Source organism: Sebastes umbrosus, chromosome 8 (assembly GCF_015220745.1).
Source record: "Sebastes umbrosus isolate fSebUmb1 chromosome 8, fSebUmb1.pri, whole genome shotgun sequence".
NCBI lineage: Eukaryota > Metazoa > Chordata > Actinopteri > Perciformes > Sebastidae > Sebastes > Sebastes umbrosus.
The window spans coordinates 24709363-24734821 of record NC_051276.1 but is presented as its reverse complement, the minus strand read 5'-3'; the positions used below and the strand labels follow the sequence as shown (position 1 = coordinate 24734821).

The 25459-nt window shown below is 41.8% G+C and overlaps 1 protein-coding gene across 5 annotated transcripts; it reads left to right on the top strand.

Annotated features, from left to right (window-relative positions):
- Positions 1-1218: 1218 nt before the first annotated feature.
- Positions 1219-25268, top strand: msi1b (musashi RNA binding protein 1b). 5 transcript variants are annotated; one of them, XM_037778136.1, is made up of 15 exons: positions 1219-1498; positions 1749-1789; positions 2279-2360; positions 2532-2616; positions 9464-9505; positions 12671-12763; positions 15863-15911; positions 16405-16487; positions 16576-16693; positions 18623-18703; positions 20457-20513; positions 20911-20973; positions 21910-22064; positions 23408-23453; positions 23543-25268. In XM_037778136.1, exons 1-14 carry the CDS (start codon positions 1437-1439, stop codon positions 23447-23449), a joined length of 1053 nt encoding a protein of 350 aa, XP_037634064.1. In that variant the 5' UTR covers positions 1219-1436; the 3' UTR covers positions 23450-23453; positions 23543-25268. The 5 variants fall into 5 exon arrangements, with proteins under 5 accessions (XP_037634064.1, XP_037634061.1, XP_037634060.1 ...); XM_037778133.1 differs by having other exon boundaries at positions 1291-1498; positions 21931-22064; XM_037778132.1 differs by having other exon boundaries at positions 1291-1498; positions 23549-25268.
- The last annotated feature ends 191 nt before the right edge of the window (positions 25269-25459 follow it).

Here is a 25459-nt window from a genome sequence, read left to right as displayed (position 1 = left end):
TCAAAAGTGAAATTTGTGGGACTTCTTTATGCTAACTTCCAGATTACTGTGAAAAATTTAGCAATAAAGAATAAAATTAAAATAAATATAAAATAAATAAAAAATATTTTTTTCCGGATTGTTTCTAAAAGACGAGACCTTAACACTAATAAAACAACACTCCAAGTGTATTTTGCCTGAACAATGTTTGTTTGGCAATGATTTCAATATTTTAGTCACAAAATCAACGCACGAGAAATCATATTTTTACTTTATAATATTTTTGACCGTTTTTATATTGAATGTACATATTTGTATTTGGATTATTTTTTTGTTGTCTTATTAACATTGTTATTGATCTTATTTGTTGTTATCTAAGTTTTGCTTGATTCATTATTATAATAAAACGACTCCATTTGGAGTCAAAATTATACAACTTTGTTGTTTTTTATTGATTTTATACTGTGCACAATGGTAGAATCTGATGATGCACAGGGGAAATGTCATGGCCAAAGGCTCCATTGTGTGCACATAGCCTCCTGTAGTGGATATCAGTAGTATTTTATAACCAGATTCCCGTTCAAAAGGTAGAAAACCCATTTGGCACACCGTTATTCATTTCCATATAATTTTTTTGTCAAAGCCACAGGGAGCTACTGCAGAGTCTACAAAAATCTACAATATTAAGACCATTTCAAAGTTTTAAACGTAAAAATTCTAAATGTGTACCAGTTTATTTCCGGTTGCAGTGTATGTGAATAACATCAGCTGACAGGAAGTACACATGGACACAAGCTGTTGCCTAGCAACGCAATTCTGTTGCAATTCCGTCAAAATGCGCTAAAACGGAGCGTTTCAGACGGAGGGTAAATACAGGTATATTCAGGTAGACAGTATGAGGAAAATAAAGGGTTTTTTAAACATTGAAGTATGTAAACATGTTCTAGTAGAAACCCAAAATACAAGTATGAACCTGAAAATGAGCACGATATGAGACCTTTAAAGTGTGCATGCATTCATGCACATACAATTGGTTGATCCAGTATTGCCTGTCACTTTTTTTTTTATAAATATAATTAATCAAAAATACATTGTTTTCACATTTCTCTATAAAGACTTTACAAGTAGCCCACTACTCTTCCCTGTTTATGAATGCCCATAGTGTCACATGTTTTTTATTTTGAAAGGCTGCAGCGGAAGCGTCGGGGTTGCTGTCTGTTGCCTTGACGACGGAGTGGTGGAGGTGGAGGGATGTGAGAGAGAGACAGCAGCGGGAGGAGGTGGAGTCTGTCCAGCCTTACATCTGGCCCGCTCTCCCTCTCTGTCACCCCGGGCCAAACCCGCCCAGCTCCTCTCTCTCACTCACTCTCCGCCTGTTCTCCTACACGGCTCGGCTCGGCTCGGCTCGGACTCACTCAGCACTAACTCACAACAACACACCACAGAGAGGACACGCAATGGAGACGGAAGGGAGCCAAAGCAGCCTAGTGTCCACCTCGGACTCCCCTCACGACCCCTGGTAACGAAAACTTAACTTTCCTCTACTTCTGCTCCAGAAACAAACCTGCTATTCTCCAGGAGGAGAGTCTCTGGTGGTGTGCAGCCAGACTCACACACACCTCCACACAGAGAGCCTTCATGTGAAATCAGAGATATTACACTTGCAAAACCTCAATAACAACTTTGTTTTACTGTGTGACCTCTTAGATATTCATCTTTTTGAATTATGAAAATGCAAAAATATTTATCTTTTTTTTTTTTTTCCACAGCAAAATGTTCATAGGTGGACTCAGCTGGCAAACAACACAAGGTAAATCTTTTTTCCACCACTCACAAAATGTCTTTTAAGAAGCCTAGCTGGCATGGATCTAATAGATGCTTATTTGAAAAGCTGTATTTATTAATGTTTGCTTATGTTGCATTTGTTTATTTGTGTTATTTTGAGTATGAATCCTGCTCCCAGAATGAATGCACCCATTCAGAGATCCCATAGAATGAACGAGTGATTCTTGTGAAAACTCATTTAACAAAAAAAAAGGGTGCAATTAGATTATTCAGTTTGTAGCAAGAAATTTAAGTTGGAATTATTATGTTTTTTTTAAGTCCATCATTTTATGCTTGACACATTTAATTGAAAAAAAAAACCTCTGAAGTTTGGTGAGGGGAAATCTCAGCAGAGAGGAGGAAAAAAAAAAGTTGTGACTCTCTGTAGCCAAACTCCTTTGCTGATTTTATTAAAAAAAAAAGTTGTCATTTCGTGAATTAATCTTCTCTCAACCTTGTTTTTGGCTTTTCCCAGAGGGTTTGAAGGAGTACTTCTGCAAGTACGGCGAGGTGAAGGAGTGTATGGTGATGCGAGATCCGGTTACTAAGCGCTCGAGGTGAGGGAGCCGCTGTGGAGGCCGGCTTTCTACGCCGGAGCTGAAAGTTTATCTGACCCTCCGTGATTCCTCTCTCTGCTCATAACATATCATTACATGTCAACATCAGTTTCTGTGTCATTAATACCTAACTCCCCCCCCCTCTCCGTCTTCTTCCCCTGGTGTCTTCAGAGGGTTTGGATTCGTCACCTTTGTTGATCAGGCCGGCGTGGATAAAGTTTTGGCCCAAACCAGGCACGAGTTGGACTCAAAAACAGTGAGTTCTCTGTATTTACTTCCCACCACCGGCTAATCCCATTGCTCAGTGTTTGATTAGTGGATTTCCCAATAATCCGCTAGAGAGGTGTATCATTGCTACATTTTTAGTATGTTTACTGAGGCTCCACTGTGCTGATGTTTTTCCTCAAACTATGTCTCAGATGTGAGCACTTTTTACACGACTAGTGGAGGAGACACACGGGAGAATGTGCTCTCTCTCGCCTCAGCCAAAACAGGCAAGAAAATGTCACCCAGTGTCAATTTCCATAGAAACAAGAGGAACCGGACAGGGTTGCTCTCACTGCCAATCTTTGATTTGGCCTCTAGGAAGTTTTTTTTTTTCCTGCTTTATTTTCTGTCCCCAAGGGGGTTGAATTGACCCCCTTTTGAAAAAAAGAAGTTTCTCAATGGAAGAAGCAAACGCAACCTGAAACCATCAAGGTGTGAAAGCAGCAACGAACCTCACAGCTTCCTGTTGATCTCACGAACACTGTGAGTGCAGTGATGATGAAGCCCTTTCACCTATGTGAATTGTAACTTAAAAATGCATTAATCGCCTGTGTTGCAGTGTGAATGTGTGTGTGTATGTGTGTGTGTGTGTGTGTGTGTGTCTTTTTGTCAGTAATGAATGTGGGCCGGTCTGGGAACAATGTGGCCCGTTGGTCGCCATAGGGACCACTGCCCCCGCCTCTCTCCTCTGTGGGAGTGGTGATGGCTGCTGGTTAGTCACTGTATTGAAATGAGGGGAGGCTATTTCTTCTTTCCCCCTTTTGTGCTCTGAGCGATGCACCTTCTCGAATCTTTGGGGGATAAGTGGAGGAGCTGAAGAAGGAAATAAGAAGGGAAAAAAAACAGGTTGTTTTTGCTGTAGAAAGTTACAAGGATATTAGTTTTGTTCTTATGAATCCAATATCAGGAAGTTGATTGATAGAGAAGTCAAATTGAATGTGTTTTTTTTTGTTGTTGGTTTCCCCCAGTGCCCTACTGCTATAGTGTCACTTGCAGGCACAACAGCTATGACAAGTAGCGGCATCATGGTTGGACGCCACTAACTCGCCATGGGGTTTGTTTCCATAGTGACCCCCCTCCACTCCCCCACCCACCCCTCCACAGTTGAAGAATGGCTCTGTCACAAAAGAAAGGAAGATAACAATGCACATCGTTTACAATCATTTCTTGGAGACCAGAAATCAAGACGGCATAAACAGTCACAGATATTAGACGGTTTATCCTCGCGTCGCCTCTCCTAAAGAGCAACTTATTAAGTTTATTTATGGAAGACTCCAGAGATGACGAGTCCCTTTTTTTTTTTATTCTAGCTTCTCCTCTTAACTTGTGCATGTGTTGACCGTGCGCAGCCTCGTGGGTCGTGGCGGGGCCCCTTGTGGCCGGCAGTCGGGTGTGTCGGTCGGTGCCGTTTTGGTGGGGGGCTGTGGCAGCCTCTCAGCCTCTCAGAGAGTGTGTGTTTGGCGTGGAGAGGGCTCAGTGATCAGCCACAGGGGTTGGATGGTGAGTAGAGTAGGCCTTTTTAGACTGCTCACCCTGCCCCCCCCCCCCCCGCCCTCTCCCTCTCTCTCATGCTAACAGGTTATCCTGTTAGAGAGGGGAGAGAAAAGTTCTCCAGTGGCAACAGAAAGAATGTGCCATGCTGTGACCGACTGAACCGCTCCGGCACTGGAATTAACGGAGCTTTGCACGGCCAAGAGGCTGAAGAGCAAATACAGTGCTGCAGAGGAATTTATTGGTACTTATTGTGTTGAAGGACAGACGCGGCCCCGGTTTTGACCAGTATAGGAAGGCAGGTTTTACTGTGATTTATGTAACTGCTGCTCCGTTAGTTGCCCCTCTGGGTGAACCTCCCAGCTTCCTGCTATCTATAAAGTCAGTGACGGCCGATGCAAACTGCACCTTTGTGGGGACAAAGTTTCCATTCAATCGCGGCTCCAAGGTGCACGGCGCCGGACAACAAAGTCACACAGCTCTTTGCAGAGTTGCATCAGGCATATTTGTGGCCCCCCGTTAACCATTTCCATGCTGACCTGAGTGGAAAGAAGAAGAGGGGGGAGGCAGGATAACCCCATCTGTGATTAGTATGGCTCTCCTAACTAATAGGATTGGAGTCAACAAGCTTGAGTTGTTCCTCAGAGATGTGGCCGCCCAATCGGTATGTTGCGTTAAGTGCACTCCCGGCTCAGGCTGGTGACAGGCAGCGCACTCGGCCAACTGTTGCATAGCTGGGGATGGAGTTGGTCAAAGGGGATTGCCCTGATTTCATAAACCTCTCTTGGAATTACGTTCAGCTTCTAACTTGCTGTGAGTGCGGAGAGGTTAGGCCCCTGCCTCTATGACACCTTAAACATGTCTTTATAAAGGAGAAACAGGTTTTTTTTACGTTAAAGACCCCCTCCAGACTTGTTTTAAAACACTGCATGGAATAATAAGTTGTCTGATATGTTTTTTCCACAAAAAAAGTTTAATTACCTTATTAAAAATTCTCAAAATTATAGCTACTAATTCTCCCCCATTGAAAAAAAATCCAGAATATAAAATATTTTTTGTTTAAAAAGTTTAAAGGTCTTATTGATAACATTTTTATGTAGATAAATATTAAAAAAATATATATATCCACAGAGCTTCTAGAAAGGTGCCTAATAAAAATATGTCTTTTCGTAAAAAACTATTATGATTGTGAATTGATCACTTTAAACATTTTGGCGGGTCCAGAATGAATGTTTTGTTTATCTCTGTGGAAGATATCTGACGTTTGGTTCCCACTTTTAACAAGGCTTGTGAGCCAATAGTAAAACGACGTTGGTATCACGTGATATCTCTGGGTCGTCAGTGATCAAGTTGCCACTTGAAAAAACTGGGTTTGACGTTAAGTGCCTGGCAACCACTTGTTGTGAAGTGAATGCAGTGGAACGGAGGAGGGAGAATGCAACATCTAGTGGATGAATGTTATACATTTTATCAATAGCACCTTTAACTGTTGGACACAAGATTTCTCTTACTTGACAAAAGAAAAAGTCCAGTCAAGTCAAGTTTCCACATCACACTTGTGTTGAGTTGCAGACCGGGCCACGATTGGCTGCCAGACTAGTTGTGTCACAAATCATGCTCGTACGTAAATGTTTTAAACTCTTAAATCTTAGGTAAGTACAAAAACTAAAGAGGCATCTCCCCTCATCAGATGCCTTTTAGTGTCAAACTCTGCACAGTGAAGCTCAAACGTCCTGGTGAAGTAAAGACCCAGACACACCAAACCGACATCAGAGAACTAGGGGTGACAAAGGCCGCCTGTTGCGTCGCCTCACGTCGCCTTTGTTTTGGCCAAAAAGTTGCATTCGAACACACCGCAAAGACTACAGCCGATGGCCAGTTAGCACGTACGTTCTGCGCCTGCGTGAGAGGAAATAACTCTCCACACCAGCAGGCGGCAGTAGTCTGTATTTTTTTATTCAAAAAGGGAAACCGGAAGACCGAGTACGTTGGATACACTAGCTGTTGTCATGATACGTACATGAAAAAAAGCGGCATTTGCCGACCATTTTCGCACCACTCTCACACACCACTTAGCTTCATTCCAGATGGCCATGTCGCTGTGAAAATATCTGTGTGTTGGAGTGATCAGATGAGATGAAAATGAAAAATGAAAAGAGCCTTCTGTGTTTTTCCTCTTGACTTTACTCGTTGTCTTGCTTTCCTCACGTCCGTTTCTCTTCTCGTGCACTGATTCGCTTAAGCTGAACAGCCAATCAGAGTGATTTCTCTCACCGACGAGCTCTGCCGCCGACTCAACATGCTGAAACGGCCAAAACACCTCCGACACGGGCCGACTAGAGCCAACAGACGCTCACAACGGCCCCAAACACTCCGACGGCCAACCGTCGGCTTGGTGTGTCGGGGCCTTAACAAGAAGCAAAACAATCTTTTAAGCAGAGGGTGACTTTAAATACTTCTCTTGACTTTGCTGTGATCAACATTTTTTTCCCCCAACGAAACAAACCGATTTCAGCCACTTTTATCTGTTTAACGTCCACAATTTCCTCCCCACGGATGTGCCTTGTGCTGCCATGTGTTTGATTTTGTTTGTGTGTGTGTGTGTCTGTTTGTTTTTGAATGTGCACAGGAGTGTTGGACATCAGAAGGGTTGGTGACCGGAGGTGACTATCAGAGTAGTCTAGCCACCATAGAAACTAAACAGTAGACTCTGCATCTGATCCTCCAGTCTTAGCCTATAGTCTTCTCACTCTGCTCTCTAGAACAGAAGAAAAAAGAATAAAGAAAAAGCTTGCGGAGAACTTTTTATTCAAGTAGAAACAACACTGTTACCCTGACTCTGGTAAACGCATGTGGTTTACCATAGAGGCTTTAGCTCTCTACTGTAGTTCAACTCTACCCTCTCATGGTTACGGACTAATCTTAGCGCTGTACTGTCTCACCATCTGTTAGTGTAACAGCAGTACAGTGTGGAGTAGTCTAGTTGTTCTCTAGATCTATTAGACCAGTATAGACTAATATAGAGGTCTCAAATTCCAATTTTACAGCCTGTCTGTGATTGCATCCTCATGGCATGGTGTGGTTCTCTCTCCAATCTTAACCTTGGTGATATTCAGTGGGCTCAACCACGTTATGTATCAATTTCTATTGTTGTTTTTGTTTGTAGATGTAGTGTTGAGATTAATATAAAAAAAAAGGTTAAGCTGGTGTTTTTTTCCTGGGTGTAAACGTAAGGAGCTGCAGGGCAGAGGACGATCCGGATCACCTAAAAGCATGCAGGAGGATGAATGGTCCCTGTTGTTGTCGTCGTCACTTCCCGTCAAAAGCAGGAGGGACGCAAAAACAAACAAACAAAATTGCCGTCAGTGTGGTTTGGTTGACAGCTCCCTCTCTCCTCTGTACCCCGTCTTCCTCCCCCTCCTCTCTTTCGGACACGCTTGTCCTCCCTCTCGGGCTCTCCTCGGCCGAGGTGAGGCGTGTTTGTGATTGTAGTGCCCGTGTGAGATTCCAGGAGATCACATGTCGCATGGTAGTGACGAGAGAGGCAGGGGTTCACTGGACATTCCCGGGCATTCCACCTGAGCACAGCTGCCCACTCGTACAGCCTTTACATCATTCACATACCGGAATATGAACAAGCAAGAATGCATACCAAAAAAAATATATGTTGTACATAGATGCATAAACACACACACATCCTAATATACAGTATATATACAATATATTTATTAATCAATAGGGCTGTCAGTCGATTAAAATAGTTAATCGTGATTAATCGCAAATTAATCACACTTCTTTTTATCTGTTCAAAATGTACCTTAAAGGGAGATTTGTCAAGTGTTTAATACTCTTATCAACATGGGAGTGGACAAATATGCTGCTTTATACAAATGTATGTATATATTTACTATTGGAAATCAATTAACAACTCAAAACAATGACAAATATTGTCCAGAAACCCTCACAGGTACTGCATTTAGCATAAAAAATATGCTCAAATCATAACATGGTAAACTCAAGCCTAACAGTTTGCTGACTTGTCTATGACTTGCCCCAAACTGCATGTGATTATCATAAAGTGGGCATGTCTGTAAAGGGGAGACTGGTGGGTACCCATAAAACCCATTTTCATTCACATATCTTGAGGTCAGAGGTCAAGGGACCCCTTTGAAAATGTCCATGCAAGTTTTTCCTCGCCAAAATTTAGCGTAAGTTTGGAGCGTTATTTAGCAACAAGCTAGTATGACATAGTTAGGTTTTCTAGTTTGATATGACACCAGGATCGTCACTCTAAAACTGAGCTCGCTACAACCTAAAAATCGCAAGTTGCGTCAAAGAAATTAGTGGCGTTAAAACAAATTTGCGTTAAGGCGTTATTATCGTTAACTTTGACAGCCCTAATATTTATTTAGAACTGAGACGTTAACCTTTCATTTGCTGCTAGTTAGAATATTCTAACATAGATTATGGAAGAGAAATATGGCAGAGAGGGAAAAATGTGCCAACCAACCCCGGTCTCCCCTATCTGCCTTTGAAATTCTTTTTCCAGAAACAAAGTTACAGTTACTTTGGATAAATCACGGACCTCACCGTGACCAGTTTTCATTTGAACTACTTTCTACCAAATTAACAGTTCACCTAAGAGAGCTGTTGACAGCGTGTTTTGTGGATAATCCAGAGTAACCGGGACATTGTTTCTCGAAAGAGACATTGTTCATATATATAATTTGTAATTGCTGATGTCTCAGAACTTGGGTAAATAAAACCAAAACTATCTGCAACTAGACACCACTAGAAGAAGGATGTTTCTTTTAAAAATGTAATTTCTGTGAACCGACCATCATCACATACTGGATGTTAAATTGATCCTTCTTTACGTCATTTACCACTACATCGCTGTCTAATTACACACACATACACACACATCAACAGCAGTGCGTTCAGACCAGGACATAGTCAGAACCTGGTCTACTGTCTCAAGTAGGTTATAATGAGAAAACATCACCAAAGTGTGTTGATTTGAGAACATACTGTGCGTTTGATGTCAACTTCACATTTATAAATGGTGTCATTGTGTTTTCCTGCACAGCGAGGCCCAAGAACGATAAGCCTTAAAAAAGATACAGGTGTCTTTGACATCATGGCTTTGATTTAGGATCGGTGAATAACACGTGGTGCTAGGCCAAGAGGAGGATATATTACACCTTCATTAATGAGTCGTTAAAGAGTGAAAGATGAGGGTGTGATGTCAGAGTACGCCAAGGGAAGGCGACAGGTTGCTAGTTCATCTGTATCACGACGCAACGCTAAACCTGTCCTCTCTTTTTCTGTATTCTCTCCCGCAGATTGATCCAAAGGTCGCATTCCCTCGCAGAGCGCAGCCCAAGGTGAGTCAAAGCGTCTCCCCCCCCCCGTGTTAGTTGCATTGTTTACAGCAGGTGAGTGTGTGTGTCGAGCGCTTCAGTCTCTCATCGGGGCTAATGCCTCGTAATCTGATGAACATGAGCGGCGCTGACATCACTGAACTGTTATGTGATCATGTGTTAACAAAAAGGTTCACAACTTTAGAGACACTCGTTATTGTTAAACCTACCTGAAGGTCTGTATTGTGTTTCAAGTACACTGTGTCCTGATCTTAGCCGGTTTGTCTCTTCCATTAACAACAACATGGTGTGAAATAGAAAAGGATAGATTAGTGAGGCAAACAGCATGAAGGAATACTGGTGTAGCCTTGTAACATTTACACCTTAAAGCTGCAGTCGGTAACTTTAAGCACATATGATTGTTAAAACAGCGGTCACTATATCCTGACAGTAGTGCATGAGACAGATAATCTGTGAAAAAAATCATGTTCCTCTGTGTCCCCCTGTGCTTATAATGCCATTTGCAAGATATCAACGTGCCCAAAGGAAAACAATCAATCAGAGCCAAGCAGTCTCTACAGCAGCTGTCAATCACTGCTCGTGAAACACGCGACCTCCGACCAAACGGTCAAACTAGACAGCGCTGATCAAATATGAATCACTGTAATGCCTATTTCTCGCCTCAAATGTTTTCAGAAACATATTTTAGTGCAGTAGCTTTCAAAGTGGGGTCCTTGAGGCGTCCCCAGCAAAAAGGGGAATCATTTATTTTCACTATAATTCCATTCATAAGTAAAAGCAAAAATCCCATCAGTTGGGGGACAAAATATTATCAAATGAGGGTTTAATTTGTGTCAGTTTAGTTGTCCTTGATGTGAAAAAGTTCGGGGACCACTGTTTTAGTGTACTATTATGCTGTAAAATGAGGAAGTTTACTCTGGTCGGTGGGCGGTGCTTGGTATTTCCTCAGCTGATCTCAACATGGCTGCCGGGTCACAAACTTTCTCATCTTACAGCTACTCAGTACACTACAAGATGTTTCTAAAAACATTTGAGGTGAGAAATAGGCATCACAGTAACAGAATATTGATTCATAGTTGATCAGTGCTGCCTAGTTTGATCGTTTGATCGGAGTTTCGGGAGCAGTGATTGACAGCTGCTGTAGAGACAGCTCAGCTCTGATTGGTTGTTTTCGTTGGGGCACGGTGATATTTTGCAAATGCCATTAGGAGCACTAGGAGGACACAGAGGAACATGATTTTTTTTCATAGATTATCTGTCTCATGCACTACTGTCAGGATATAGTGACCGTTTTAAATAACTTTTTTTATCATATTTGCTCAAAGTTACCGACTGCAGCTTTAACACAACAGATTTGCAGGCTGCGTCATAGTTTGTCGCATTGGCTCTGGTAACCCATCATGTGTCCCAGCTGCAAAAAATGCCACGTGTCAAGCGTTCACAATGATAAAACAAACATAAAAGACATAAAAGACAAACATGAATCACTGAAATTGTTGAATGTTCATGTCCCATGATGCATTGCACAATGGAAATGAAAGTGAATCATTACAAAAAAAGAAAAAAGAAAAAAGGTGGCTCTTGTAGACAGTGCAGAAAATAAAGAAATTAAGTAATAAATACTTGCAAAACATATGTATTTTATTTTGAAATTTGTAATAATATTCTAATGTCTCAGTTTAACTTACATATATACACCGCTTGTTAGTACAAAACAGGCATTACTTGTATGCTTATGTCCGAAAATTGTGTTACACTGTATATTGTGTAGTGGCAGTGTTATTGTTAATGGGTGTAAATCTAGCTGACAACCTGTTTCCTTGTATGTGATTCATCGCTGAACTCTTAGAAAAATTTGTATCCACTCACAGTCAACTAACAACAAGACATGTCGCATTTAGAGGATGTGTAAAAGTTTCATATCTCATGTATATATATAAACTGTATATAGCCGCTGAAGGAAAACTGTCGTTAGATGCTGCTTGTCTTCCCCTTTGAGTGACTAAGCTCATTTTTCCGTCTTGTCTCAAATAGCTATGAGAGAAAGAGAGAAAGCAAGTGAAAGTGATGCAAAAGACCAAAAATAATTACATGTGCCAAGTGTTTGCTGCACTCAGGGTTTGCTTTGTGTCCAACACAGGCAATAGTGTGTTTTATTCAAAGACTGTGTGTGTGCTGCACGTGCAGCAAAGATCACACATAAAACAGAATTAGGTAACATTAAGAAATGAGTTTTGTGAGTCGGTTGAGGGAAAGTGTTTAACCCTCATTAGTCAGTGGACCTGACTAATAAAGCAAAATTATATATATATAAAAAAAATTATAATCATGAATGTGTGGGTTTATATTCAACATAATTACGGTTGGTCAGTGAAAAGTTGCATGATTCTTTTCAAGCCTCTCCTGAGATCACACACGTATATAGTACACTTCACAGATGAATGAATAGCAACCATGCTGTAAAAACACTTTTCATTTAATCACTCAAAACAACACATTACTCAGTTTTTATCTACCTACAAAAAATGTGTGATTATTTATTGAGAGCAATATTTTCTTTCAGATACTTTTATAGCACTTTGATACGACACATCTTGAACTGATGCTTCACTAATGTTAAAAAAATGTGTGTAATTCTGTTTTCTTTTACGCCAAATAATCAGAAAATTACAAATAAAATTGCAAGTTTAAGTTCAGACCTGAAGAAAGTGAAGTTTTCTTCTATTTCTCTTCTAAATAAGCCTTTAACGAGAGGATGATGACTGTTGTGATTTTGGGGGCAGTAGTGGGAAAAGTAATAACTTGATTTTTGTGGCGTAGTAAAAAAATTACACCATCAGTAAAAATTATTGTATACATTTGTAATTTGTAATGTATTTATATGAGAGATAGATGTAATTATATGTATGTAAATAAATTATGAATTTAATTAATTAATTAATTATATGTATGTAAATAAATCCCAATTCCCCCTCGGGGATCAATAAAGTATTTCTGATTCTAATTTCTAATAATTATAGTAACCTTTACAGTACTGTTAAGCTTTAAGCTGTTGCCCTTTTAAACTGCTATCCTGATAGATATATCATTTAATTAAAAATGTATAAGACGGTAACAGTCAGTCAGTAGAAAAACAAGTGTTTATCAGTGCCTTTCCTCCTCTTACAGTTAGTGACTCGAACCAAGAAGATCTTTGTGGGAGGCCTGTCAGTGAACACAACCATCGAGGATGTGAAACAGTACTTTGACCAGTTTGGGAAGGTGAGTCATGTTTAAGAGAGTGTTAAAGTTGTCGGGAGTATCAGCAATATTGATCAGAATGGATTACTTTTGTCGGTTATAATGGATTCACATAAGTTTGTCTCGTCGGCATTAGTGCGGAAACAAATCGACAGCTTAGTACCACATCCCACTAGCTCCGCAGAGTCTGATTCACCACAAATTCTCTGAGAAAAACTTCACTTTGGAGTCGAGCGACCGCCTTGAAGTGAAGGGGTTACTGCGAGGAGGAGGAGGAGGAGGAGGAGGGCGAGAAAGGAGGGAGAGAAAACGCTTTGGAAAGGGTAGGAAGGGAAAAATAACGAGGCTGAGAGGCTCCGGGAGCAGCAGGCAAAGTTAGGGGGACTTGAAGAGGGAGCAGAGAGAGAGAGAGAGAGAGGGGAGGGAGGGGGGAGAAAAGTTTTGTAGTGAGTGTGTGGTGATGGTGAGGAAGGAGGAGGGATTATCAGAATCTGAATTAATCTGATGTAACAGCTGCTCCTACCCACAACCCCCTCCTGGCCCGTTACCGTGGTGACCTGGCTTGCCCATTGTCCCCAAGTAATTCTGTGGGTAAGGGGGTTTTGTTCTGAAGGAGGAGGGATGAGGTGGTGTTTGGGGGTGTTAGCATGAGTGTGTGTTGGGTGGGGGTCAACTCGGGAGTTCAGTACCAATAAACGCAAGTCGACTAAAGCTCAACAACCTGCAAACTTACCACTCAGGTTTCATTTTCTTAATGCATTTGTTTGTGTGTGTTTTTTATATTTCTATATTATAAAGTTTTTTTCCAAGTTGTTGGATATTTTGAGGACTCTGACAGACATGAGGCAGAGAATAGATGCTGGGCTGACAAAGGCACCGGCTAGGGAGGGAGGGCCTGATTGAGAGAGGTTTGCGGAGGCGTAAGAGAGGGAACTGGGGCAAAGATGGTGTTTGAGGGGGGGGGGTTACGGGCGCCATTATGCCTCTGTACAAAGCTGGACAAATATTTTGTTAGTTTGTCCAGAAGTTATCTGCATACTGGAAGTTTCTGGACAGCCTTAAATGTGTCTTCTGATGTGAAACTGGCCTTCAGTAATATGTGTGATTTAAGTGCCATGTGAGGTTTTGGTTGATCACAACAAATTAGACAAAAAACAACAAAAATCATATCATTTTTTTCAGCAAATCGCAGGTGGACAATCTGCTCCTCGAGCCCTTGAAAACTTTTCAAAGTCAAACCGTCCGTTTTTAGCCGCCGCGTTTCCCGTCTGCGTGGCACTTTATTTTCAGTGCCAAAGGTTTGGCCTCGAGCTTCCCCGTGCTCCCTCCTCAATCATAACGTCGAGATGAATTTTGCCGAGAGAGATATCGAGGGATGGACGGTGAAATGTAGGCTCCAGCCATCCATGGAAGTTCCTGATTAGACTGCCTCACTGGACCTTTTGTGTCCCGTCCTGGTGAGGACAAAGGAGCGCGGAGAGGGATGGGCAGGGGATAACAGGGAAGATGAGAGGTGGGAAAAAAAAAAAAGGATAAGAGGGAATATTGTCCGGCGGTACGCCATTAAAATGCCCGGCGTTTGAAATATCAAGCAATGGTGTGCAATCAACTCAGTGTGCAGTGTTTTAGCAGGCACCGCGGGCGTTGTTGTGATGTTGTGATGTTGTGATTGCGTCCTCCGGGGCGGTTGGGTGTTCACGTTGGGATTGTATAGTTTGTTACCGACAGCTCAAATTCAGATCTCTAGCGTGAATCACATTCTTGGTGTTGCGGTCTTCTTGACCCTCGCTCTCTATACAATTGATCGTTTAAAAAAGTGGCTGATCTGAGGAGTTTCCTACTGTCGGGCCTCTTAGATTAAAGCGTCAGCTAAATGGCAAAAATATATTTGCAGAGATAGAGAGTTGAACATGTTGCAGGCGTTGAGCAAATGTCAGACTGGAGGGAAGCAGTGACTTGAGAGGCATCAGAGGAATAGGTCCTCTTTCACGCTGACACTCCTCACTCACCTTTGACCTTTCTGTAGGCAAACTGCCCTTGGGGGTCCACACACACACACACACACTGTGTGCTGCGTGACTATGACAAATCATTCAGTGGACTATATCCAGTAAACTTATTATAGACCGAGAGCACAGATTAATTTACCAAATGTTTATTTGGACCTCTGTGTGCCGACCGGAGTATAAACATGTCAGCTTTTTACAAGAGAGAGGGGGAGAGGAAAACGGCAGAAGTCAACTTTGACATAAGAAACTCACTCCGTGTGTGTGTGTGTGTGCATAGAATAGACACCTGTGTCTTTGCTCTATAAAGGGAGGCCGGGCCGGAGGGAGAGGTCAAAGGGAGAAGAGGAGGAGGAATTATGGCTGACTGTGCCAACAAACAAAGCCTCCAGGCCTCTTTGTTCTCCCTCTCCTTTTGTCTCTTCTTTCTCCTCCCTTTCCACTTTGACCCAATCTTTTTCCCCCTCTCTTACAGGACTCTCTGTGCTCTCTTTCACCATATCTCCACCTGTCGCTATTCCTCTCGCTATCAGCTCTCCCCTCTCATCGAGTCTCCACCTGCCCACAGGATTCACCTTTCTGCTTGTGACTGGCTACTTTCTTTTTTTTTTCTTTTCTTTTTTTTGTCAGTGTTTCTCTCTTTGCGGCCCTCTTTGTCTGACTGGCACTCTCCCACTATTCATAAAGCATATTTGATGTTGGCTCGAGCTCTTTTATATGGACTTTTTGTACAGTTGCCATGGGAATGTCAAACTTTGGAGGGGGGGAGAAAGGCGGGCGGATTATGGGCTCTCTGTGAGAAGGATTGTGACCGGGGCAGTTTAGCAGTAAATAGGACTTCCAAGTTTTCATGCCACCCATTATGTCTGTTAGTCACATACAGCACCAGGGCTTGCTGTACAGTGTTTCTTCATATTTGCCTCCTCTTCGTAACCTGTCGCTCGTCTCCAGTCCTCTCCCTCCTCTCTCCCCCCTCCTTTCTGTCCATCTGTTGCTGAGCCTCCCTGCAGAACTTGAGAAGGGCTGAGGTCAGGCAATATGCCGCGTGGCGAGAGAGAGAGAGAGAGAGAGAGAGCACCGCCTAAAAAAACTGTGTTGTTTGTCTCCCCCCCAGGTCGACGATGCCATGCTCATGTTCGACAAGACCACCAACAGACACAGAGGTGAGACGGAGTGACCCATCTTCCTGTCCGTTCAATCCCCTACACCTCTCCTCCTCTTCGTTGTCGGTTTTACTACTCTTCCTCCAGTCCTTCCAGGGTATCTATTGATCACCCTCCACCCCCCACGGGCCTCCTTCCTGTGGGCTGAGCTGGAGGAGACGAACAGGGCTAGTCTAATTAGCCAGTCCGTTAATCTGGATCAGGATAAAGCCTCCTTAAGCACCTCCTCCCCACCCTGGGACTGATCGATTATGACAGCCTACCAGCTTTGCCCGGGCCTTCTGGCCAGGAAGGGAGGGAAGAAAGGATGAGTGCAGAATAGCAGCATTGAAAGGGGAGGGTTGAAGGGGGGGGCAAATGTGTTAAGCGGCTATTACAGTACTGATTACTGGAGACTATTAGCCGTACTGCTGCACAGAAAAAGCCCACTGTCTAAATCCACCGTACTGTGTGAAATTGTCCAACTCATAAACTTGCCTTGCCCTCTCTCCAGGGTTTGGCTTCGTGACATTTGAGAACGAGGATGTGGTGGAGAAAGTCTGCGAGATCCACTTCCACGAGATCAACAACAAAATGGTGAGCAGCTCGATTTGTGAAAAAAAAAAAAAACACTCAATATTACGTAGAAACTAGAAGTGCTGATTTGTCTTATGTCTGGAAACAGGTGGAGTGTAAGAAAGCTCAGCCCAAGGAGGTGATGTCCCCCACGGGCTCAGCCAGGGGGCGCTCTCGCGTGATGCCCTATGGAATGGACGCCTTCATGCTGGGCATTGGTATGCTAGGTAAGGTAGTATTGATCAGGACAGGAAGGATGTGGCGGCATATGAACATGACAATAAGTATTCCTGCTCTAAAGCCGCAGCTGTCTCAAAGGTCACATGGGGCCTCATGGGGAGGAAGCTGACCACTTAACTGGGCTGCTTGACTCAGCTCACAACTCTCCACCATGCAGCCTTGATTATCCCGACCGCAGACTTTAGAAGTGGTGTGGAAAAAAAGCCTCCTGCTTCGTAGAAACTGTTCACAACTGTGATATTTGGTTATATGCAATGTTTTTTTACTTGCAGCTAAACATATTCAATAGGGATGTCACGATACCAGAAATTTAGTAGTCGATACTAATAGCAGTGAAATTCCACGATTCTCGATACCGATTCGATAACACGGTAAAAAACAAAACAATGAATCCCATGTACGTCAACATACACTTCTTTATTACTGTTTGCATACTGGTTTTTGTTAGGAAATTAAGAAGGTCATAATTCCCTCTCTATTATCTATTTTGTATTGCTGTGAAAACCTCTCCTTCAAACAACTGTCCAAAAACTACATTTTATAAGATTACATTTGAACACATCACGATAACGTTATAATTTACCTTTGTCCAATACTAATTTTTACTTAATAGAGCTTCCTATTGGAAATCAGTGACACCTCCCGTGTTGAGATCGGCAGGACGAGAGCAAGCTAACTTTTAGCAGCCGGTAAACAGCACAGTGCTGCACAGAGCTATCCATTGAAGTTGTCTAGTTCCTATCCTGCCGATTTCAACATGGATTTGTAGTTCACAATTTAGCATTATCAGGGGGAAAAAATAGGGTGCCTTCTCTGGATAGTGAGTTTACGGCGTCCTGAACACATTTTCTATCGTCCCCGGGGACAACAGATGCTGTTTGTCTGGAGCCCCCCCGGTACCATCACATCCCTAACATTCAAACTAGTAATAAGTCAGATACATCCCAGTTATACATTACATTATAGTTTCATAATGGTTAATATGTAATGAAAGTTTAAATTTCACATTTCAATGAGTGCTCTAGCAAGTTAGTATTGCACTTCCATAAAGTTTTGGGACTCATATGCTCCAAAAACACTGGTTTCCACATTTCCCATAATGCAATCCCTCAAACCCCATACCTCGAGCTTGTAACACGGGCTTTCTGGTAAAAAATGTCTTTGTCTCGAGCCCAAGCCGAGATAATCCTGATGACATCACCAGGGCATAAACATTTTGGAAATCTCCCTCCACATTTTAAAACTGTTTTCACCTCAACCTGACTAATACTCCTCATGACGAGTAAACTCAGGTGTAAAATTCGTGGAATGGCCCTTTAATGATTTTACTCTCCTCGTTGCCGTGAACGTTATCCCGTACAGTAGGGCCAACTCACTAACAGATCTGTATTGTACTCACAGCAGTCAGGACCTGTTAGTGCATCTAAAGCTAAACTTGCCACACCAATGCTGCCACCTACTGTTCAGTCTGAGAGCAGCACCTTCCTCTTCAGTATGTCACTGCTTTGAGCGGATATGCCACCACGCTTTAGAAAAATAAACTAAAATAGGTTTTTGTGGTGCTCCTAATCCATAACATAATTTTTTATCTGTCTGAATGTTGCTCTGAGGTCAGTTCTCCAAGTGTCAGTGTGTTGTATACAAAGAAAATCTCTGTGTAATGTGCACGGCTGAGAGTGAAACCGAAGACAAAAGACGGGAAGCTGCTCAGTCCTGTCCTTGTGTGAAGAAATCCAGAGCACAGGTGTAGAATATCACCCACCTGCGTGTCACAGACTCTACCAGGCTTCACTGTTAGGGGGCAGCACATCCACACTCCTGTTACTCAGTTTGTGCATGTAGGCGTTCGTTCACAGTCTATGATTGGTGTTTTTGCAGTGATCCAGATGTTAACAGCAATTATTATGTTTCCACAGGTTATCCAGGCTTCCAGACAGCCACCTACACCAGTCGGAGCTATGCTGGCATCACTCCTGGATACACCTACCAGTTCCCTGGTAATAACAGCACACTCTCTGCTCCCGACACACTCCGACTTGTTTCTGTCACATTAACTGAGAAATAGATACACAGCCATATTTAGTTTGCAGGTGTTCACCATTGTAGGTGATCGGTGACACATAACAGTACATTTCTTAAGAGTTTGGCTCAGTGGTCACCTGTCATGCGGCACAGACACTAAAATCATCCTTGTGTCCCTTGTAGCATATACACACTCAAACATACACTATATTTAGGAATAGAAGGGAATGAAAGTTGTGCTTGTTATAGTTAAATCATCTTAAATGATTTGCAGCAAAGTCTTGATGTTGTTTACAAATTATGATAATACAATTAAAAATAAGCTACCAGTTACTACTTATGTTCTGTGTTGGGCAACTTCACATTTAAAAAGAGTCAACGGCCGCTTTGTGTGGCTGGGATTAGGCACAGCGGTGATAAATGCTAACATCAGCGTGCTAACATGCTGTCATTAAGCAGGTCATATTTAGAAGGTTCACTATCATAGTTTAGCGTGCTAGTATTTGCTAATTAGCACCAAACTAATTACATCTGAGGCTGATGGGAATGCCATTAGTTTTGAACTGAATATTATTTTAGCTTTTACATAGTTAACCCCTTAAAACCCACCTGCTGAATACAGTTGGGCTCATTTCCAGTTATACCCAATTTATGTAATTCCAAGACTGTTTAGGGACCCCAGTATGCAATAATATTAAAATACACCATTCTTAAGAATAGCTGAAAATAACACATTTATACTGTGTTCAAAAAACTGCATGGTTTTGCCCCACACTGCATGTGATTATCATAAAGTGGGCAAGCCTGTAAAGGGGAGACTCATGGGTACCCATAGAACTCATTTTCATTCACATATCTTGAGGTCAAGAGACACCTTTGAAAATGGCCATGCCAGTTTTTCCTCGCCACAATTTTGCCTAACTTTGGAGCGTTATTTACCCTCCTTCCCAAGCTAGTATGACACGGATGCCAATGGATTCCTAAGGCTTTCTAGTTTCATATGATGCCAGTATCTTCACTCTAACTCACTAAAACCGAAAAACAACAAACAAAACATTTGCTAACATCTGGCAGGCCATATCGAGGGCCCCACTTTGCAAACCTCACAGCGACCCATCAAATAGTTGCAGCATAGCTTAATATGTATTCGTTTGTGTAGCCCCGTATTCGACGAAAGGATGATTTTGGTGTCAGTGCTCTTCTGAATTGATAAACTTAATCCAGCATAGTTGTGTGTTGACCTGACAGTAGACACACTGTCACAAATACAAACATGTTTCCATAGAAGCACGTGAAACACTGTGAGTGTAAATGTCTGCTTGTAAATATCAAGGAGTGGAATTGTGTGCGTGTGTTTTTAGCATGGCAGTAGTTATTTCTACTTGAGTGTATGAAGATAATCTGGTCCACAATTAGATGTTTTACATATTGATGAAATCAAAGCACACTCTTTAATTAAAGTTCTTAGTTTGTTTGCCAAAATTGTAACATTTGCTGTATTTCTTGCTATTTAATACTGATTTTAACACCACTTTATTAACTTTAAAGCGTTCTTCCATCCTTGAACTCCTGTTTGCATCCCTCAAACCTTGTGTACTCCGATATGTGCTCTCCATACCTCCTGTCGTCACCTCGGAGGTGTTTCCCTGCCTCTGTGTGTGTGTGTGTTATCCTTGCTGGCGGTGGTGGCGTGTGTGTCTCAACAGCACTCTGATGTTTCTGTTTTAGAGTTCCACTTAGAGAGGACTCCCCTTCTGACTTCACCCCACCCCCCTGAGCTCACAGGTCAGTCGGTCCCTCCTCTGGACTTTACAAGCAGCATGTTGTCAGTCTGCTACACTCTTTGGTTTGCATGTTTGTGTTTGTCGGTCCTCCTCAGTCTCTATCTGAAGGCAGGATTGCTGACAGTGATGAGAAAGGGTTCACGTTAAAGGCTCCCTGCAGTGACCTCACCGACCCCTCTGTCTTTGTTTTATATAATCATCAGCAGTACTTGTCATTGTAGTACTTAGTCATTGACACTTCTTACTTCTATTTCCTTGTATTCACAAAAGCTTTGTTGAATTTATCAGAAAGTTCCTGGGGTCACTGGAGTGAGACTTTAAGTCATGTTATTAGTTAGTTGTTATGTGTTTGCACACCAAGACATTTAACCTGGATCTTTGCCTTTCTGTCTCTGTAGCCATTCCTCTGACAGCATACGGACCAATGGCAGCAGCAGCGGCGGCAGCAGCAGTAGTTAGAGGTATGAACACTGATCATGACAATGCCATCATGTATCAGAAACAGCCTTGGTGATTTGGTGCATAACAATAAACAGGACAAAAGTTAAGAGACATAATATAAAATATAGAAATTTACAATAGAAAATATGAAATAAAAATATAAGAAATACACAAAAATATTAGAGTTGCAATAATGAATCGACTAGTTGTCAACTATTAAATTTATCGTCAACTAATTTATTTTGATAATCGGTTTCAGTAAATTTTCAAGAAAGAAAAAAAATTCTCTGATTCCAGCTTCTTAAATGTGAATATTTTCTGGTTTCTTTACTCCTCTATGACATTAATCGACAATGTAAATAATCGTTAGGTGCAGCCCTAAAAAATATATGTTTAAAGTGGAAGAGCTGCAGAGTTTGTGTAGGAATGTGCAAAGTATTGATTGATTTGCAAAAGCAGTTTTGAAAATGGTTACATTTTTTAGCCCATTTTCACCAGCACTTGCTTACTTTTCTTACTTAACACTAATATTGTTACACGATATGTAATTTAGTAGTGAGCAACTTGATGCTCTGCAGTATCAACTTCCCTTTTAGCTCCAAATTTGGTCTCCACCACCAACTCCTGAAGGAAATATCTGGCTTTTTAGCTGCAAAATGCTCCGCTATGTTCACCAGCTAGTCGCTAACATTGTCTCTCAGCCGTTTGGTGCTGGGCAGCTAGTGTACAGTACAGAAAACAACGCTGATGAGAGCTGTGAGAGTGAACCAAAACAGTTAAATTGCGAAAGAATGAGCCAAAAGACGCTGAAATGCTCCATAGAGCTGACGGGAACTGCAACGTCAGGGGATAATTCTCTTTCTCGCTATGAGTGATCCTTTCGCACTACATGTGGTCATTGGATCCATTGTCATATAAGTGTATTGATTTTAGGCAATTTAAAATTTTACTTTTAGGCTCCAACCCTTCTCGCTCAGCTGGATTTTTAGGTACAAGCAGCCCGGGACCGATGGCAGATCTTTATGGAAACGCCGGTCAGGAGTCAGCTGTCAGCAGTTACCTCAGCGCTGCAAGCCCCTCCCCGAGCACTGGATTCAGCCACAGTTTGGGGGTAAGATGACCTCTCTACTGATTACTGTATTATCTCACGAAAATTCAGTTCTGTGTTAGACCCATGGATGTATTATTAGAACTGGATACCGGACCCCAAGATGATAGCTTCCAGGTTTACTTCCGGAGTAGGCAGCCCACTGAATATGTGCAGTAGTGTTTCTCAGCCCATAGACCTTACATTGTGATAACATCACAGACTTTAAAATCGCTTTACTCGGCTCGATGAAAGTTTTACAAATATGAAACCTTCATGGATCAAAAATTCAGAATAGAAAGAGTCATAATCAACCTTGTTTGCAGTTCGAGGTGTCATGTCAACAGTTTTACAGACGTCTCTTTTATAATGGTGGTCTATGGGGGACAGTGCTTTTTGGGCTGCGGGGGGATTTTTTGCTGCAATACTATCGAGGTGTCCACTGGAAAAAATTGGAAGCAAGGCTGAGTGGCGACACCGTATCCAGATCTTAATATACATCCATGGGTTAGACTGGTTTCTGTCCCCGTTCCTCATCATATTTTAAAGCTTTAGGTCATGTGACTGTGGCATCCAATGAAATTACAGGTATGTTTCTATCCAAATGTAAAGTTTAAGGAAACAAGATTACATGATCAAAAGAGCTGCAACACTTATGTAACTCTGGTATAATCATGCCATGTTGTTGCTGCTTTCCCTTTAATATTATATTTAAGTTACTGTCTTGAATTGTTTTCTCCAACTACACCTGTGATGTAGATGGAGCAGAGGGGCAGCAGAGGAATTAAAGCAATAGTTCAACATTTTTTGAGAAATATGCTTGTTTGCTTTCTTGCCGAGAGTTAGATGAGAAGATCGATACCACTCTTGCCCTGTCCAAAGATAACAATCTTCTCATCTAAATCTCTGCAAGAAAGCAAGCAGTGCTGGGAAGTTTCTGGCATTGTTACAGATGATGAATCCACTATGCCATAAATAAAAAGAAGAAGAAGCAAAGGCAGGTCCAGCAATGCCCTCATTTATTTGTTTCATTCACCGCTCTGCTCCTCTTTAGCAATACATCTTCCACCATAGAACCTTTTTGTGATATTTTGGTGTTTTTTTTCCGCAAATTTGTGACCTTATTCACAATTTGCATCAAAACTAGTGAATGGAAATTCACTTATTCATGAGCATGTGCTTCTCAGCTGTGTGCCATCATGACTCAGGATGCATGCAGTTATTCTTTCCAACAAAAAACACTGCACCGCTCACTTCCCTGATTAGCACCTTCAACCCGAAAGAAGGAATTCAGATTTGAGAATAGTTGAAGTGAAAGCCTGAGAATAAAATAGTGAACTTGAAACTTGTCTGCTTGCTCCCCACAGGGTCCGTTGATCGCCACGGCCTTCACTAACGGATATCACTGAGAGTGTAAGTCATTGTCTTGTTTTAAACATGCAAAGAAAGGACTGTTTCACGGGGAATCACCCTGTCAGTAACCCAGGTGTGTTTTTTTTTGGTGTCAGTGCTGTAGACTGAGAGCTGGAAGGAGTTGAAGCTGCTTTGGAGCTGATCTTGGCCCATCTCTGTCCAGTCCCCCTTTCCGGCTGGTGCAGCTGAACCTCCACCCCTCCACCCCGGTGTCAGCCTGAACCCAGCCCACCCTACTGACGCCTCACTAAACTCCACCTCCTGAGAAAAAAAAAGGTTCATAAAAGGAGCGAAAAGGTTTATCACTTCATGTAATAGCAACACATACAGATGCTGTATTTTTAGTCGTTTTTTTTTCTGTCGTTATGTTTCACCTTGCTGTTTTTTTTTTTGTGATGGCTGCATTGTTTCTTTTTCTGTTTTGTTTTATTGGGTTATTTGAACCTGATCTCTCTGAGAGAAAAGGAGAAAAGTCTCCAGGTGAAGCCTGTTTGAAGGTCAGGAGCTGTAATTTGTACTGGAAAACTGTATATTTGTCACTAGTTCATACTGAATTTTAACAAAAACATTTGTGATTAATACTATTTCTTGAAAATGTGTCACAAAGTGTATATCTTGGTAGGTTTTTAACAAAGACTTGTTACACTAATATTGGACGACAAAGGTCATTAGTCACAGTTACATAATAGGCCTACATGAGCTGTACAATTTTGTAAAATATTGTAAATATGACTCTGGTTTCTTGGGGGGGGGGGGCTCCGCTAATGTTTGTGTGTGGGAGGCTTTTGGAGGAAAAATACGATTGCTTCTTTCATCAATCCGTATGTGTTGGAAAGCTTGACTGTTACGTATCATAGTTTCACATGGAGGTCAAGAACATTTCAGTATGTTTGTCTGTCATTATTAGACCAGCCACGTGCTGTGTTCCTCTCCGGGCATTTTATACAGGATGTGTCATTTGATTCTGTCACTGCATTTCAAAAACTGCCTCAGAGTTGAAACACTTTTGAGTTGAGCAGGAGAGAGGCTGAGTCTGGAGCAACACTTTACTTTTGGGGGATATCTAGGTGTGAAAATCCTCTGTCAGGAAAGAGGGGGAAAAAAAACATGCTGTTTTCTTACTTTTGTCATATTGTTGTTTTTAACTGTGATTTTCAATATGTGATGATTGTTTGTGAAGGAAAATGAAGGAGTAGTGTGCAGGAGCAGTCGTGTTATGACTGATCCGCTCGGCAGGCTGCGTTGATGTTTGCGTGAGCGTGTCATATGGTTTTAATCACATTGGTTTCCAATGTGCCATGTGCTGTTTTTCTGGGGGGATTGTACCTCAGTTGCAAATGTGAAATTTTAATCTGATTTGTTTTTATTATTACATTAACATCTATGTCAAAGTGTGGATGGTTGAACCTTTTAGAAAGGTGGCTTTCCCCCCCTCCCAATCCATCACTGCATATCCACTGGAGGTCACAGACTGTAGCAATGTGACAGCTATTTTTAGACCAAAACAATTGTGTTCAGAGCTACTAGGACGTTGCACTGGCCGATCACGATAAATGTGTTCTCCCTCGAATGTTAGCTTAAAAACAAAGCACTCTCGATCTACGAATTACCGGGTTTTACATTTTGATACACTCGCTCACACTGCTGCGGGCTACCACGGTAGTTCATCCTTTGATGCTGTTTTCACTGAAAAATAACAATCTTGTCGACACTGTAACATTTTCTGATTTTCTTTTTTTTCCTGTCATGTTTATTCCTTTGAAAAAAAAAAAAAAACTTTTTAAAATTCCTAATAAATTATTTTAAAACATTCCATTTATGTGTACAGTTTGGCCTTTTTTTGCACATTTTTTTGCATGTTTTATTTTTATTTTGAATGAGAAATACACAGAAATGCAAATTTGGCTAAAATATAATAATACATTTCACATTTGATAACATGTTAATGCAAATCTTTTTTAACTGATTTCTTTAACGCATTAACGCAACTTGCGATTTTTCGGTTA

Coding starts and splice junctions, on each gene's coding strand:
- msi1b (XM_037778136.1), top strand. CDS start 1,437: ATGGAGACGGAAGGGAGCCAAAGCAGCCTAGTGTCCACCTCGGACTCC. Junction 1,499..1,748: donor GACTCCCCTCACGACCCCTG/GTAACGAAAACT, acceptor TTTTTTCCACAG/CAAAATGTTCATAGGTGGAC. Junction 16,694..18,622: donor GCTGGGCATTGGTATGCTAG/GTAAGGTAGTAT, acceptor ATGTTTCCACAG/GTTATCCAGGCTTCCAGACA.